The following is a 17,500-nucleotide window of genomic DNA, read 5'->3' as shown; positions in this document are numbered from 1 at the left end:
TGAAGGATGGTGTGAGGTATCTTCAGCTTTATATAACGGCAAACATCTGCTAACAGTAGCCCCCCAGTATAAGATAGATGTCATCTCATAGTGAGGATACTTACAAATGCTGGGGAAAAATAAGCCAGATGGCAGGCACTATGCTGGAGAAAATAAGCCAGATGGCAGGCACTATGCTGGAAAAAATAAGCCAGATGGCAGGCAATCTGTAAATTAATATGCCCAGTTGTATTTTACTACTAAGATGACTATAGACATAGTTGTATTTCCCTGTGTTTATCAGCTTATGAGACATAGTGAAATACCTGTCAGGTCTAACTGTTAAGCTTTGAGGCATGATTTCATGGGAGTTGCATGCTGGCACATGCATTACCATTATTGTTTTTAAATTATAGAATTACAGTGAGAGATTGGAAAGATTTAGCTGTATACATTAGACATAACCTTTTCCCCCTTTCGTAGTTTTCTTTTGAATTGTTTTTGTTCTGTTGACCAAGCGAACTATCATTAACTTTAGCAGTAGGCTATTGAAGAAAGTTTAAGTGCACAGTGACAACTGTTGTATTAATTTTTTTTTTCTTTTTTTCTTTAAGACTGGTCTGAACATTAAAGCAGAGGTGGCTCACATTCCAATTAAGTCTACCAGAAAAGGTCAGTTTTTCTAATACAGTGTATTTGTTTAATGCATTTCTAAATGTTTAGGTAAATCAGGAATGTAATTGTCTTCACGTTCTAAAAAACCTTGACACCTTTCTGTTCTCAGAGCCTAAAGACTGACTAGCCCAGCCAGTGCTGACTGACCTAGAAGAGGTTGTCCATCTACCTTTTGTGCAGTTTTTTCAGCTATTCACATAGACCAGATTTCTACTTCATACGTGTTCCCATAAACCTTCAATGTGTTGTGACAACTTTGTTGATCCGAATTTGGAGGCCTTGTATACTGGGTATCTGTTGGGGTTTCATCTCGTGTAGAACAGCACTTGATAGTACTTTTCTCTGTCCCATACCTGCAGCTGTACGTACCTTTTGTCATCTAAGAGTGCACTCAATATTTTTTAATGGCTTTAGAGCCTAACTTTTCTTTAGAAAATGTCTGTTATTTCCTATCTGAGAAGCTGAAACCTTTAAAGTGTTCCTTTAGCTGCCAGATCCCAATTCAGCCGCACACTGCTCTAATGATTTGTACCATAAGTGATGGTAATTCAACCTGGTCACTCAATGAAGGAGACAGAAAAATTGTATGCCCCTTTCAGTTTCCTTATGATGGCAGCAGTTGCTGTCTAGCAGAGTGGCTGTTAGGATCGTCCCTCACAAGATCACAAGGTGTTACCAGAGTGTAAAGAGAAGATCGAAAAAGGTTGAAGCTAGATGTTGGTCACATCATCTTTCAGTTACTTCTATTTTTGACATAGTCTTGGAGTTCTTGAATATGGCCAATTGATTATTGATTGATCTTGCTGTCTTTAGAGGAAAAAAAATGATGTAAAGATGCAACCCTGTCAGCCATCTGGAGAGAGTGGGTCACATTCTACAGCATATTTGACTCTCCATAGTTGAGCCATTCCTATACCTTTATGGATGGTCCTCGAGTATCCTGATGTAAGTTTTGGTGGTTATACATAGGAGTTAGGGATTCTTATCCCTCCCCTTCCCATATTTTGCACAGGTTGAGGAGAGACACTGGATGCATATGTATCTGCAGAAATTTGTGGGTTTTTCTTCTGGAGTCTCAGTACTGTTTCTGGTGAATGCTTCCCCTGGTTCCATTGTTCGTTCAACCCAACAGATAGTTGAAGAGCTTTGAAAGGTCTAGAAAAGGAGCAAAAGCTACATCTCCTCCTTGTACTGTCAGCCTAACAGGCCATGGTGTTAGGAAATAACACATAAGTTAGCAAATAGGGCAGTGGTCATTTGTACCTTTTTTGCAGTGACTGCGTGAGTGGTGTTGTGTATTGGACAGGGAAATCACCCATATAGTTTTTTACATCCCCAAAGAAATAAGTGTGCTGACAAGCTCCTGGCACCACAGTTTAAGTTCTCACTTCGAGCTGAGGATGTGAGGATACTGTCTCATCAAGGACTTCATAAATTGGATTACCCTGAAGAGTGACTTGTTTACCACTCGGGAATATGTACTTTCATGTTCTGTCTTGGTCAGCAGAGCAAGGGAGAGTTAATGATGATGGATGTATTTCCTCTTTCATGGCATGGGACTTTCCTGCACTTAAACCATGTTTGTTTCCTTCACTCCTTTTCTCACTGTTCCTTCTGCTTAATTATGACTGAAAGAACAAGACCAGTTCTTATGCTGTGGTGACCAAGAAAGGCATAGTTGAAGTTGGTCAGACTTTTAGCTCTGATCCAAGACACTTACATGATTTGGGTCTCACTTACTCATGGTCAGAGTGCAGGTATTGGCTATTTCACCAATTGTGATGAAGGGGACAGGGCTGTGTCGTAGCATCTCTTGGTCAAAAGAGTACCTAAAAGGCTTTCTACATCTGTGCCAACCTTTGAAAAGCTTTTTTAATTCTTGAGATAACTTAAGATCGACGGGCTTTGGCCATCCTGCATTTTTAACCTACTTTCTGTGGCTTCAGAGTTTTGCACTTGGAAAATGCTGTTGCTGGTAGCTGCCCCATCTGTTTCCAAGGATTTTAAGCTTCAAATCCTTACCTGCAGGAAGAGTAACTCATGTTTCCTCATGCAAATGGTGTTAAAATTTCCTTAAACCAGTCCATTCACCTGGTTGTATATATTTTTGCAGTCAAAGAAGCCGTATTGGGGAGGGGCACTTTACACCTTGGATGTGTGCTCAGGTTTTACATGAAGAGTGAGCATAAATTTAAGAAGATTGAAAAATTATTTGACCTCTTTACTTCAGGGTAGGGAGGGGGTGATGTTTTGGCAAACGGACCCTGTCCAAGTGAATTGCCAACTGCACTGTATTTTGCTATCTGGTAATGAACTACTTTTTGCAAAATGCTGTCTTAATTCACCTTGAGATTTGGTTGTTTCTGTTTGCTTCTAAACTTGTTTTTGAGTATATCTGTACTGTAACTTCACTTTTTTTTTTCTCCTTCACCAGGCGTTATCGTTTGGGTTATGATTTTCGTGAGTCGTCCCCCCTTCAGTTCTCAGTGTTACAGGATTTTCTCTTTCTGAGCTTTTGCAACTTGAGCATCCTCTTACTCTGGCCTCCTAAAGAGTTTTACAATTTAGTGCTTTGGAGAATCCACAATTACTGCAATAGAGGGCCGTTGATGTTTGTCTAGAGAAAAACAGCATGTCTAAGGGTCAGCTCCCGGTGTTTTCTCCTGTCTACCCGATGAATCTGGGGATCTTGGGGCAATGCAGCAATTGCCTCATGTACACAGACAACCCTCTCCTCCTACCACCCAACACTACAAGTTGTGAGAGATGCACTTAAATAGCCAAACTGGAAGCAAGCTCTCTTCACCCAAGACTGGACTAGATGGTCAAGAGGAGAAGGTAAATACTTGCACCACACCACACTCCTCACATAGTTCCTCAAAACCTACACCATCAAAACACACACATAGAAACACAAAACACACACCGACATTCGCAAAGGCTTTCAATAAAAATATGCTCAAGCAAGAGACACCTCCAAAGCAGAAACGCAAGCAACCTTCACCCTCCAACACAACCAAATGACACACAGCCCACAAACTCAGTGTGCCACTCAACCACAGCCCATAAAGCAATACAATTTACCCAACACTGTAGTCATAGGTGACTCTATTGTCAGGCACACTGATGTTCCACTCACCAGGCTAAACAAGGAGAAAGTTACTGTCAGCTGCCTGTCGGGTGCCAGGATCCACCACATAACACACGCACTTGGGTCACTCCACAGCAAGTACAAATATGAGACTGTCATTGTCCATGTTAGTGTGAATGACCTGAGACGTACCTCTCTGGACTACATGAAAAGAAACATGGAGGAGCTCTCCGATCTTGCCCAGGCAGGTATGACCCTATCCCTGAGTAGCATCCTGCCATCACCCAGAATGATACCACAGTACAAGGACAAAATGATTGACTTCAGCAATTGGCTAAGCTTCTGGTGTCATTCTAAGGGGGTCCAGTATCTGTCTGCCTGGGATGACATGATAGACACCACGATGCTTTGCCAGAGTTTGCCTGCACCTGTCGCCCTTGAGATTTTGGATAATGGCTAAGGCTTTTGCCACCCCTATAATGCCTTTTTTTAGGCAAGGTTCCAATGACAAATTCACCACTGTAACAGGTACAACCAAGCAAAATCTGAGGGTAATGCTACTCAATGCTTGAAGTCTAAACCTCAGAATGCATTCACTTGAGGCACTCCTTAAAATGGAGAACACTGACATCTGTGCAGTGACAGAGATCTGGTTCAAGGCTCCAGAGAGCACCCCTGCATTACCAGGCTATAATTCATACCACACCTTTCGGCCATGTAACCTGGACCGAAACACTAAAGGCAGAGGTGTGTCCATATTCATTAAGGATATCCACACCTCCATGCTAGTTGCTCAGAATAATGCATCCAAGGTTATCCAAGTGCAACTAACTCTGGGCAAGACCGCAGTCCAAATTGCAACTTGCTACAGATCCCCCACCATGCCCCAGGATTCCCACTTCTCATTTATTGATACACTGGAAAATATTAGGGTACAACCCAACACCCTAATAATGGATGATTTCAACTGCCTCACCATTAATTGGGAACACTACTCGTGTACCAACTCTTTTGCTCAATGTTTTCTGGAATTCATAAATTCCAACTCCTTGGATCAACTTATCCACACCGCCACCAGGGGCAGCAATATACTACACCTGGTCATTACCAACTTGGGCGACCTGTGTTCCACACCAGAGGTCAGTTCCTCTTTGGTCAGATCCGACCACAAGCTAATCACCCTAGACATCCACATCCCACCCCCACCCACCATTAGGGAAACCACTGTAAAAATAATTTCTCCAAAGCCAACTTCATGCTTTGTAAGACAGAATTGGCAAACTTCACGACACCCATGCAGGCGTACAATAGAGATACGACTGCTGAATCCTACACAAATGCACTTTATAAGCACTTACACAAGTGCATGGATCGTGCTATCCTCCAAAAAAGAGGAAGCCAATCTGGTGGTCCCCTGCCATAAACAAACTGTACAACAGAAGAAAGAAACTGTTGCAAAAGAGTAAAATCCCATGATTGGAAGAACTCCCTGGTCAGCCTCAGTAAGAAGCTATGATCCCTCATAAAATCCTCCAAAGCTAGTTAAACAAAATTGTCACTGATTCTAAAGACAACCACAAAGCATTCTATAGCTATGTCAAGAATCTCAATGGCAACACTCAGATCTGCTCTGAGTTACAGCACAATGGCACTAAATATACAGAACCAACTGATATTACCAACATCCTGGCAGGTAGGTTCAGTGCTAACTTTACCCCCCCCCCCACCCACCCACACTCTCCAAAGCCAAGAACACAGCATCCATGGGACCTGACAACATCCCAGCCTATGTTATACATGAATTACAGAATGAACTGGCACCCCACCTCAGCACCATGTTCATTCATAGTCTCACTTCAGCCTTTGTGCCCACTGAATGGCGCACAGCGACGGTTATCCCACTCCACAAAGGACCCCGGGAACTACCACCCCATTAGCGAGCCTGGTCTGCAAGGCCATGGAACGTATCATCATGGAAATTGTCAAAGACATTGGTAATCTCTAAACTCTGGACCCCACCCAGTTCAGGTTTGTAAAAGGCAGATCATGTCTCCTAAACCTGATAGACTTCTTTGAAGCAGTCACCAAAGCCGTAGACGAGGGTAAGGTAGTTCACACAGTCTATCTAGATCTCACCAAGGCTTTTGACACCATCCCCCACTCTGGAATCATAGGTAAACTCACTAAACTAGGTATAAATCACTATGTCACAAGACGGGTTGCCAACTGACTCACTGACAGAACCCACACTTTGAAAAGTAGCAGACTCCAAATTCGACTTCAGACCAATGACAAGTACAGGCGAACACAGAAGGTCTTTGGATAACGAAGTTCGCAGATGACTGCAAACTAGGAGCCATAATCAAAACTCCTAAAGTTGTGGACATCGTACAAAAGGGTCTCACTGAGACGGACGCCTGGTGTCAAAACCATGGCCACAAGCTCAATGCCAAAAAGTGCATCATCATCCCCTTTGGTAAAAACTCTGTACCCATGAGCTACCATATAGGTGGTAGTCTACTTAACACCGAAAGTGTGATAAGAGACCTTGGGACACAGGTGGACAGTAGTCTCTTGTTTGACAATCACATCGCCACAATAGTCAGGAAAGCCGTTTACATGGCACACCTTATCAGAAAAAGTTTCTGATCCAGGAAAAAAGAGGCCATTGTTCCCTTCTACTCGTCACTCATTAGACCCATTATAGAGTACAACACCCCTTTTGGTATGTACCTCACAAGGCATGTACAACAACTGGAAAGGCCACAGAAATACCTCACAAAGAGGATTAACAGCCTCAACAGATGCCCTATGCCGACCATTTTAAAAAAACTCCAGCTGTACTCTGTCGCATATCGCCTACTCAGAGGCGATCTCTGTCTAACATACAAATCTATGTCGAACCCAGAGCAGTTGGACATCTCCACTTAAAGAAATCCCAATCCCTTCGAGCTACACGCTCTAAGGACCTAAACTCTGTCACCACAATAAACAGAACATGCTGGAGGGATAGATTCCTGTCCTAGAGACTTCCCATACTCTGGAACAAACTACGTGTCGATATCAAACAAAGCTCCTCATTAGCACTCCCAAGTAAAATCTTGATGAATGGATGAGAAGTAGGAAATTCACCACGGGGATCACCTGTTAAGCCGCGGTGGTGCAGCGGTAACATTGTCGCCTCACAGCAAGAGGTTCTCCCGTTCGATTCTCAGCTGGAGCGCCTTCTGTGTGGAGTCTGCATGTCCTCCCCATGGTAGAGTGGCATTCGAAAGACATGCGTGAATGGGCGTGCCTTCTTTGAAGGCTGGGCATCGGGCTGGCACCTCGGCACCATAAAAATCTACTGCCAATCATTAGCGGACCATAGTTCGCTGTGGCGACCCCTAACTGTGAAAAGCCGAAAGAAAAGCAACAACCACCCCAGGGATCACCTCTGTGGCTCTGCTCGACAGGGGCACAGGAAAATAATTTTCTTGGGTGGCCAAAGCCAGGGTATCTTTTTGGCTAGGCTTATATAAGCCCTAGGGCCAATAGCCTAGCACACTTACCAATGAACCTATTTACTTTATCATTTTATGCATGAGAGGGCCTTCTGCAGTAACTGCTTATTGCACTTCCTTTCCCTCTATGTTCAGGCATCCTATCTTGCTGTTGAGGATGGGCTTACCTGTCATCAGGCAAGTATATATTTTGTATGTTGTAGATTGTGATTTTATTTTCTGTTTTGCAGGATCTGCCCACACAATGGATCGAAATTGAACTGAATAAAGTTGGAGCTGGGAGAGCTTTCCTCTCCTAGGCCATTAAATGACACCGAGGTGTGATGACAGAACGCATCCAAACTTCTCTATTTGGAATGAGAGAGAGAAATGTGACTGGGGGGGTTACAGAAAAGGCAATCTCAACCATTCTGCATTGCAGAAGGACGATGAGCTTATCTATTGTTTTCTGCCTTTTATCTGTGCTGTGGAAAACTGATTGTACCCAGTCAGCATTCACTGTGCCTTATGTTTTAAACATGGCACACAGTTTTAAAGAACTGGTATGGAATTTTATAAAACTACTCACTTGCAGATTCTGCAAAGCCACTGGAAACTCTGTGCCAAAAAGTTGGCTAAAATTGAGGCAGAAGTGGCTACTTTCTTTTTATCAAATAGGACAGCCTGAGAACACTGGCAGCACAAACAACATTGAAAAGTATGCATGCTAGGAAATGGATTATTTTAGTTCAAGAGAAATAAGCACTCCTCTTCCTTGTTTTTCATATATCCATCCAAAATGTCAAACACAACCCCAATTGTAAGGATCCTGTCTAGTCATTTTGCCACAGTCATGCTTAGAGCCTAGATGGCATTGACCATTATAATCCTGACCCTTTTGATATGGGAGCTCTGCAGTGCCCGAGACCTTTCAAATCTCCTATTCTATTGGTATGCAGATGCTTGCATTGTTTTCCTGTACTTAAACATCTGGCTTTAGTCTCCCATTCATTACTTTCAGTTAGTCATCTGACTACCTTCCACGTGTCTCCTCTTGTTTTCATATTCTTATAGCAGAATTTATCTAATTTATTTGACTCATTTATGTAAGCCTGTTGGGCATATGTGCCCACTCTTATGGGTGATCTTGGGTACAACATCTGGTTTTGTGACTTATTCAGAATCGTATAATCAGGAAGTGGGTATTGAGGGAATTGTGCCAAAGCTACAAACCTGAAGCTTGTTAGATGACCACAGCTCTAACCTACTTTTAAAATGAAGCTGATTAGCTGGGTGATTTCTGGACCCGTGCAGGCCTAATCCATTTGTTTCCTAAACAAACTAATTGCCTTTGGTACCTTTCAGCGGCAGGAAAGTTTTTCTGACTTGAGTGTTTCTAGAAGCAGCGGGTGTCAAATGTCTCTCCTCATAGGCCTATTTGGGATGAGAGACAGAAATGTGACTCGGGGGGGATTACAGAAAAGGCAATCTCAACCATTCTCCATTGCAGAAGGCCGATGAGCTTGTATTTATTGTTTTCTAATTTTTTCAACTCTTCAGTTGTTTCATCAATACAGATTTACCTGATACTTGCTTTCCCCACAGTCAAGGAATGTAAATGTAGTTTCCCATTGTTGCATTGGTGAAGCATTCCTAGTCCAGGCTATCTTCAGTTGAACAATTCATAAATGTCATTCTTTATGAACTTGTAGCTTTGTATTTTAAATGAATTTATGCATGCATGTTATGTGCATTGTAAACTAAAAGAAAATATACCTGTTTTGTGGGTCCAGTTGGCCTACCTGGTTACGTCGTTTTTCAGGGGTGACTGGGGAGCAATGTTCGGTTAAGTGACTTACTCAAGGTCACACAGTAGGTGAATGAGAGCTGAGAGAATCAAGCCCCTGTACCACACACAGGAACGAGAGTTCACAGCCTTAATGCTATGCTGCAATTAGATGGAATCCTTTAGTTACTCTGCAGTACATAATGTTAATCATAAAGAATGCAAACGTCAGCTGAATTTATAGAGAATTCATACTTGCATAATTCAACACAAATGTGTTTCCTTCTTTGTCAGCTTAATGCTGCATTTTTCTTGACTGCAAAAGCAATTCTATATACGTAATAGCAGAGACGTATGAGTTAACAGGTTAGAGAAATAATGGAAGACGATACTTTGGGTTGTGAAGCTGCTTTATGAAAATGATTGCATAAGACATGATTCATAGATAAATACTAGTTTATCAGTCTGCAAACTGTAACAAACTTGGCCAATAATCAGAGGCTAGAATCAAACCCTGTACTAATCTGTGAGATAAAGACCATTATGCCAACCCCTCACCTAAAATTACCGAAGTCTCTACTAGGCTTGCAGTGCAGGGTACCACTAAGAAATCAAGCCCAAATTCCTAGTTCCCAAGAACTGTGCAAGTGACTTTTAGGTGACAAAGTAGGTAAATGAGGACTGAGGGAATTGAGCCTGTATTACTGGATCTAGTGATCAGTCTTAACCCTCTGCAGTAACTGCTAAACTTGGCATTTGATGCAACCTCATTGTAAATATTTTAATGTAGTGAGTAGATTTGAGTTGTGAGGATATAGATTTGATTCCTGCTTTGACTTTCAATGCATCATGCTGTCTTCCTCTTCATTACCCATATTCTCTATGAAACAGTTTTACATAACGCTTCATAATATTGAATTAATTCATACTTTAATCTTATCAAAGGACGGTTGGCATAGTGGTTAATGTATTAACGTCATAGATGAAAAGTACATGGTTTGATTCTCTCTTCTGAACATTGACTAGACTTTACAACAGTCTGCTGACCGATAGCCTAGTATTTACCTGTAAAGCTATGCACCAGTATTAAGTTAAGAATTTTTATCAACCTTTGTGCAGTTTAGCACAGAGTGTTAAGGCTGGAGGCTGTTTAACAAGGTTCATCTTGGAGATTGAGGAGATCAAGCCCAGTATCGCGATTATCTTCTGTGTGATCTCTGAGGAAGTCACTTTAACTAGACAGTGCTCCTAGGTAGCTCCTGAAGAGATATTTCTGCGGTTTGAGTTTAACTGGCTAATAATAAAAATAAAACCACATCTACCCCTTCTTTCTGTCCCTGTTTTGTAATACTGGGGACCCTTTTTGGATGACGTACGATTGGAACTATACTTCCTTTCACATATAGATGCAGGAAGAAGAAACTTCTAATCTGTCTTGCTAAAAGAAGTGTAGTGGTGGTTAAAACTGCTCTGATCTCTCTAGTGCCTTGAATGGGGAACATAGTATGTGAGAGATGTACATAAACCATTTCACTGGGGGAAAAAATTTCACACAAACAAGGTTGCCAAGAACACACACACTACTTCATCCACCATAGGTAGTGTCCACACACAGACCATCATATGCTGAGGTACTTAAAAGCAATTTTTTTTCCCCAAACCTTGAAGACCTCCTAAACCTGCAAATGGCAATGTCGGTCCTCAGCAATCTCTAAAGCACATACCCAAAAGCGACAACAAACACCACACACAAGCCTACACCTAATGGACTCTTAAAAAAAACCCAAAAGGCAAACAATTTACTGAGGACTGTTGTCATAGATGACGCCATTTGTTTGACATACAGATGGACCCACTCACCAGACTAGATGAGAAGAATAGTCAGTTGCTTATCTAGAGCCAAGATCCACAAAGTCACACTCACTCAGCCATTGGACCACAGGTGCCAGTATGATTCTATCATAGTCCACGTGGACTTAAATGACCTGAGACGTACCTTTCTGAACTGTATGTATAGATACATGATGGACCTCTCTGTCTAAAAATGGTATGCATCTTGCATTGAGCAGCATTTTGGATTTCCTAGCAGAACTGTTTCATTCTGGTGCAGTGGCTGCTACCATCAGAGTACAACTGGCTGCCATTTCAAATTTTCATGTTGGAGTTTCTAACTCCAGCATAATGTCTCACAAACTCTGTAAGGCCTTCATGAGACGTACATCTCTATTTAGACCCCCAGTGAAAGAGCCACTACCACCTTGGGATCTTAATTTGTTTCTTGCCTCCTTGATACTGCCATCCTTTGAACCAGCAGCATCATGTTCCTTGAAGTTTCTCTCTTGGAAATCTCTTTTCTTAGTTGCTATTACTTCTGCCAGACGTGTTTCAGAACATCATACACTATGTGTTCGCCCTCCATACCTAGTTTTTCACAAAGACAGGGTGTGTGTGTGTGTGTGTGTGTGTGTGTGTGTGTGTGTGTGTGTGTGTGTGTGTGTGTGTGTGTGTGTGTGTGTGTGTGTGTGTGTGTGTGTGTGTGTGTGTGTGTGTGTGTGTGTGTGTGTATATATATATATATATATTTATATTTGTGTGTGTATATATATATATATATATATATATATATATATATATATATATATATAATCTATAGGTTCATAGGTTCATACTAGGCTATCTGCCCTGGGGCAATTATAAGCCTAGCCCGATTCTGTATGGCTTACGCCACCCCTTGATTTGAGTATACTGTGCCCTTTTTAAGGTTTAGTTTACTGTGCCTCTGTCTAATAGTGACACAGGAGTAATCCCTGGGACAAACCTACGATCCCCCATCCACTTATCGAGATTCTTCTTGAAGAGATTCAGTGAGGTGCTCTGCCTCACATGAACTGGAAGTCTATTCCAGAGCGAAGGGAGCCTCTGGGTTATGAACCTGTCCTTCCAGCAAGTTCTATTTATTTCTGTGCTGAGGTTCAAGTCCCTCGAGCGTGTGGCTCTAAGGGATTTAGATTTACTGAGGTGGAGCATGTCCATTAATTCTGGATTTGACATAGCTTTGTATGTCAGGCATAGATCGCCTCGAAGTAGGCGGTATGCAACTGAGTAGAGCTGGAGTTTTTTTAACCGAGCAGCATATGGCATCTGTTTGAGACCCTTGATCCTCTTGGTGAGATACTTTTGGGGTCTTTCTAATTGCTGCAGGTGTCGGGTAAGGTACATCCCAAAAGGGGCATTGTATTCTATGATGGGCCTGATGAGAGATGAATAAAGGAGCACGATTACCTCTCTTGATCTAGATGTGAAACCCTTTGTGATGAGGTGGGCTATGTAGAAGGTCTTTCTAACCACTTTGGCAATGTGGTTTTCAAAGGAGAGATTGCTATCAACTTGGGTCCCCAGGTCCCTAATAACTTTCTCTGTACTTAATGGGTTTCCGCCTATGTGGTAATTTGTGGGCACATTGTTTTTGCCAAAGGGTATGACTATACATTTTTTGGCGTTTAGCTTTAAACCATGGCGCTGGCACCAGTTATCTGTCTCTGTGAGCCCTCTTTGAAGGATGTTTGTGTCAGCTGGAGAGTTGATTATGGCGCCCAGTTTGCAGTAGTCTGCAAACTTGGTGAGCCATAGTCCTCCCACGTTTGCCTGTACCTCGGAAAAGTATATACCGAACAAGAGTGGTCCCAGGACAGAACCCTGTGGGACGCCACTTGTGACCAGTTTCGAGTCTGACATGGCTCCAGCAACTCTCACTCTGTGGGTTCTGTCTTTGAGCCAGTTTGCGACCCATCTTGTGACATAGGGGTTTATATTTAAGCTAGATAGCTTATCTATGATGCCCGAGTGGGGTATTGTGTCAAACATTTGAAACAATACCCCACTCGGGCATCATAGATAAGCTATCTATGATGCCCGAGTGGGGTATTGTGTCAAATGCCTTTGCAAGGGCCAGATAGGCTGTGTGGACTACCTTCCCTTCATCTATGGCTTTGGTGACTGTTTCAAAGAAGTCAACCAGGTTCAAAAGGCAGGATCTGCCCTTGACAAAGCTGAACTGGATAGGATCTAGTGTCTGTTGGTCCCCAATGTCTTTGTTTATGAGCTCCATGATGACCCTCTCCATAGCCTTGCAGACTAAGCTAGTCAGGCTTATGGGGCGATAGTTTCCAGGGTCCGTAGAGGCTCCACCTTCGTGGAGTGGGACCACTGTTGCTGTACGCCATTCTCTGGGCACATATCCTGTAGTGAGGCTGAGATTGTATAGCTGTTTTATTTGAGGGATTAGTTCCTCTTGTAGTTCATGTAGGACGCAACCTGGGACGCCATCTGGTCCCATGGAAGCAGTGTTTTTTGCTTTGGAGAGGGCAGCCTTCACCTGAGCATCTGAGATGTTTGGGAGGCAGCCCTCTGCCGGGATAGATACTTGCTCTTTTGGGGGGTGGGGGGGAGTTTGCACTGAACCGGTCTGCCAGGATATTGGCGATGTCTGTGGGTTCAGTGTATTTCTTGTCGTTTAGAATCAACTCAGAACAAGTCTGGGAGTTGCATCCCAGGTTTCTAACATAACTGAAAAAAGCCAAGAAAGAGGTTAGAAGCACCAAAAACCAAAAACACAAAATTCCAGGATGGCTGAGCGGAGGCAATAATTCCAATGCTGTTGACACCAGTATGAAGATTTATTTCACCAAGATACGACACACAACACAAAGCGCTTTCACTCGGTTCCTACCGAGCTTTATCAATACAATGAAAGCAGCATAAATGGTAGTTTATATACATTCACTTAATTCAATCTAATTTGTTACATATGCAAATGATTTCTTAAAGTTGTAATGTTTGGTATTTTAAAAAATATTTGTTTAAAAAATGTAAAGGATAATTTGTGCATTGTATCCTTATAACTTATAGCACTTTAAGTTATAAGGATACAATGCACAAATTATCCTTTACATTTTTTAAACAAATATTTTTTAAAATACCAAACATTACAACTTTAAGAAATCATTTGCATATGTAACAAATTAGATTGAATTAAGTGAATGTATATAAACTGCCATTTATGCTGCTTTCATTGTACTTGATAAAGCTCGGTAGGAACCGAGTGAAAGCGCTTGTGTTAAACGTTGTGTGTTCGTGTATCTTGGTGAAATAAATCTTCATACTGGTGTCAACAGCATTGGAATTATTGCCTCCGCTCAGCCATCCTGGAATATAACTGAAAAAAGCCTTATGATTGTCTTTGGTGTCCTGTGCAATTTTTCTCTCGAAGCTGGCCTTGGAGGATTTTATGAGGGATCGTAATTTTTTGCTAGTATTGATCAGAGATGCCTTCCCTATTAGGGATTTTGCTCTATCATGTAGTAGCTTCCTCCTTCTGTTGTACAGTTTATTTATGGCAGGGGTCCACCAGACTGGACGCCTGCCTTTGGATGATTGGTTCTTGGTTTTGTTTGGGATAGCATGATCCATGCATTCCTGGAGATGTCCGTAGAATGCATTTATATAGGATTCTGCAGTTTGGGCTGTAGTTTCCACTGGCCCTGGGGCCTTGAAGGATTCCACTTAGGTTTTGAGAAGTTCGCTTTGGAGAAGTTTTTCACTGTGGTTTTCTGGGCTTGGGGTGTGGTCTGGATGTGGACATCCAGTGAAATTAATTTATGGTCTGATCTTACCAATGAGGGATATACTTCTGGTGTGGAGCATAGAGTCCCCATGTTGGTAATGATCAGGTCTAGTATGTTGTCCCCTCTTGTGGGACTGGTGACTAGTTGTTCCATAGCATTTGAGTTTATAATTTCCAGGAATCTTTGGGCTAAGGTGCTGGGGTTTGAGTAGTGCTTCCAGTCAATGTTTGGGTAGTTGAAGTCGCCCAGTATAATGGTGTTCGGAGAGATCTTCATGTTCTCCAATGTTTTCAGGAAAGCCGAATGGGATTCGGTGGAGTCACCTATAACAAGAGTATCAGGTGTGTTATTCAGCCTTAAGGGCTGTGGCTGCTTGGCACACTGATTTTGTGGGTTATGTGTTGTGTGTGTTTTGTTTTGAGGTAGTGTTTGCTTGGATGTCTGCTTTGGAGGTCTCTGTTGCTTAGGTAGATTTTTATTTAGAGCCTCCGAATATGTTTTTGTGTATTTATGTGTTTGGTTTGCTGATGTGGTGAGACTATGTGATACTGGAATTGTGTTGTGTGAGGTTACCTTCTCCTCCTGACTGGTTACACCAGTTTTGAGATGAGAGAGCTCAGCCTCCAGTTTGGCTAAATAGTTGCATCTCTCACATATATTTGAACCTGTTTGGAGGAGGAGAGGGTTGTCCATGTACATGAAACAGTTGTAACATTGTAAATGGTTTGGAGTCTGACATGGCTCCAGCAATTCTAACCATGTGGGTTCTGTCCTTGAGCCAGTTTGCAACCCATCTAGTGACATAGGGGTTTATATTTAAGCTGGTGAGCTTATCTATAATGCTCAAGTGGGGTGTTGTATCGAAGGCTTTTGCGAGGTCCAGATAGGCTGTGTGGACCACCTTCCCTTCGTCAATGGCCTTGGTGACTGTTTCAAAGAAGTCAACCAGGTTTAAGAGGCAGGATCTGCCCTTAAAGCCAAACTGGGTAGGATCCAGTGTCTGTAGGTCCTCAATATCTTTATTTATGAGGTCCATGATGATCCTTTCCATAGCTTTGCAGACCAAGCTAGTCAGGCTTATGGGGCGATAGTTTCCAGGATCCGTTGAGGCACCACCTTTATGGAGAGGGACCACTGTTGCGGTACACCACTCTTTGGGCACATATCCTGTAGTAAGGCTGAGACTGAACAGTAGTTTTATGTTTGGGTTTAGCTCTTCTTGGAATTCATGTAGGACGCAGCCCGGGACACCGTCTGGTCCCATTGATGCTGTGTTTTTTGCTTTGGAGAGGGCGGCTCTTACCTGAGCACCTGAGATGTCAGGGAGGCAGCACTCTGCTGGGATAGATATTTGCCCTTTTGGTGGGGGGGGGGGAGTTTGCGCTGAACCTGTCAGCTAGGATGTTGGCACTGTCTGTAGGTTTGGTGTATTTTTTTGTCATTTTGGACTAATTCTGAGCATATCTGGGAATTACCACCCAGGTTCCTAACATAACTAAAGAAAGCCTTGTGATTATCCTTAGTGTCCTGTGCAATTTCTCTCTCGAAGCTGGCCTTAGACAATTTTATGTGTGCCCGTAGTTTTTTGCTAATACTGATCAGTGATGCCTTCCCTTTTTGGGATTTTGCTCTATCATTTAGTAGCTTCCTCCTTCTATTGTACAGTTTGTTTATGGCTGAGGTCCACCAGACTGGACGTCTGCCTTTGGAGGATTGGGTCTTGGTTTTATATGGGATCGCATGATCCATGCATTCCTGAAGGTGTTAATAAAATGCATTTATAAAGGATTCTGCGGTCTGGGCCGTATTTTCCACAGACCCGGGGGCTTTGAAGGATTCCACCTCAGTTTTGAGGAGTGTGAAATTTGCTTTAGAGAAGTTTTTCACTGTGGTTTTCTGGGCAGGGGGTGGGATCGGGATGTGAATATCCAGTGAGATTAGTTTATGGTCTGATCTTACCAGTGAGGGATACACTTCTGGTCTGGAGCATAGAGTCCCCATGTTGGTGAGGATCAGGTCCAGTATGTTTTCCCTTCTTGTGGGAGTGGTAACAAGTTGTTCCATAGCATTTGAGTTTATAAATTCTAGGAACCTTTGGGCTAGGGTGTTGGAGCTAGAGTAATGCTCCCAGTCTATGTTTGGGTAGTTGAAGTCGCCCAATATAATGGTGTTTGGAGAGACCTTCATATTTTCCAGTGTTCTCAGGAAGGCCGAGTGGGGTTCCTGGGTTTGGGAGGGTGGTCTGTAGCAGGCTATAAACTGGAAGGCAGTTTTACCCACTGTTAGTTGCACATGGATTGTCTCTGATGCTTCGTGCTTTGCCGCCAACCTGGAGGTGTGGGTATCTTTGATGAATATCGATACTCCCCCTCCTTTTGTGGTTCGGTCCAAGTTTTGGGGCAGAAAAGTATGGTATGAGGTATAACCTGGTAGTGCTGGGGTGCTCTTGGGAGCCCTGAACCAGTTTTCTGTTACTGCACTGATATCGATGTTCTCCATGCTAAGGAGAGTTTCGAGTGCGTGCATCTTGAGGTTTAGACTTCTGGCGTTGAGTAGCATTACTCTTAGTTTCTTACCCCTTGTGATACCTATGGAGGTGGGTTTGTCTTTTGAGCCTTGCCTAAAAAAGGCACTATGGGGGTAGCAAGAGCCTTTGCCAATATCCGAAAGCCCAGGGGTGACAGGTGCAAGCCATCCCTAGCGAAGCATCGTGGCTTGTCGAGCATATCATCCCAAGCTGACAGGCATTGGATCCCCTTTGAATGACACCAGTACTTACGCCAATTGTTGAAATTGATCATCTTGTCTTCATATTGTGGCATCATTCTTGGTGAGGGTAAGATGCTACTCAAGGTCAGGGTCA

General features: G+C 42.9%; 1 protein-coding gene across 1 annotated transcript in view; it reads left to right on the top strand.

Moving 5' to 3' along the window:
- The window catches only part of CDCA8 (cell division cycle associated 8), a gene marked incomplete in the record, with an annotated part of 717,361 nt that overhangs the window by 239,707 nt on the left and 460,154 nt on the right, over positions 1 to 17,500 (top strand). The window contains 1 exon segment of the mRNA XM_044083643.1: positions 594 to 651. Within this exon segment, the coding sequence (XP_043939578.1) occupies positions 594 to 651 (58 nt within the window).

The sequence above is a fragment of the Protopterus annectens genome, chromosome 1.part1, assembly GCF_019279795.1.
Source record: "Protopterus annectens isolate FY-2018-M chromosome 1.part1, PAN1.0, whole genome shotgun sequence".
NCBI classification, from domain to species: domain Eukaryota; kingdom Metazoa; phylum Chordata; order Ceratodontiformes; family Protopteridae; genus Protopterus; species Protopterus annectens.
The sequence above is the reverse complement of the archived record's forward strand: the minus strand, read 5'-3'. Positions and strand labels throughout refer to the sequence as shown.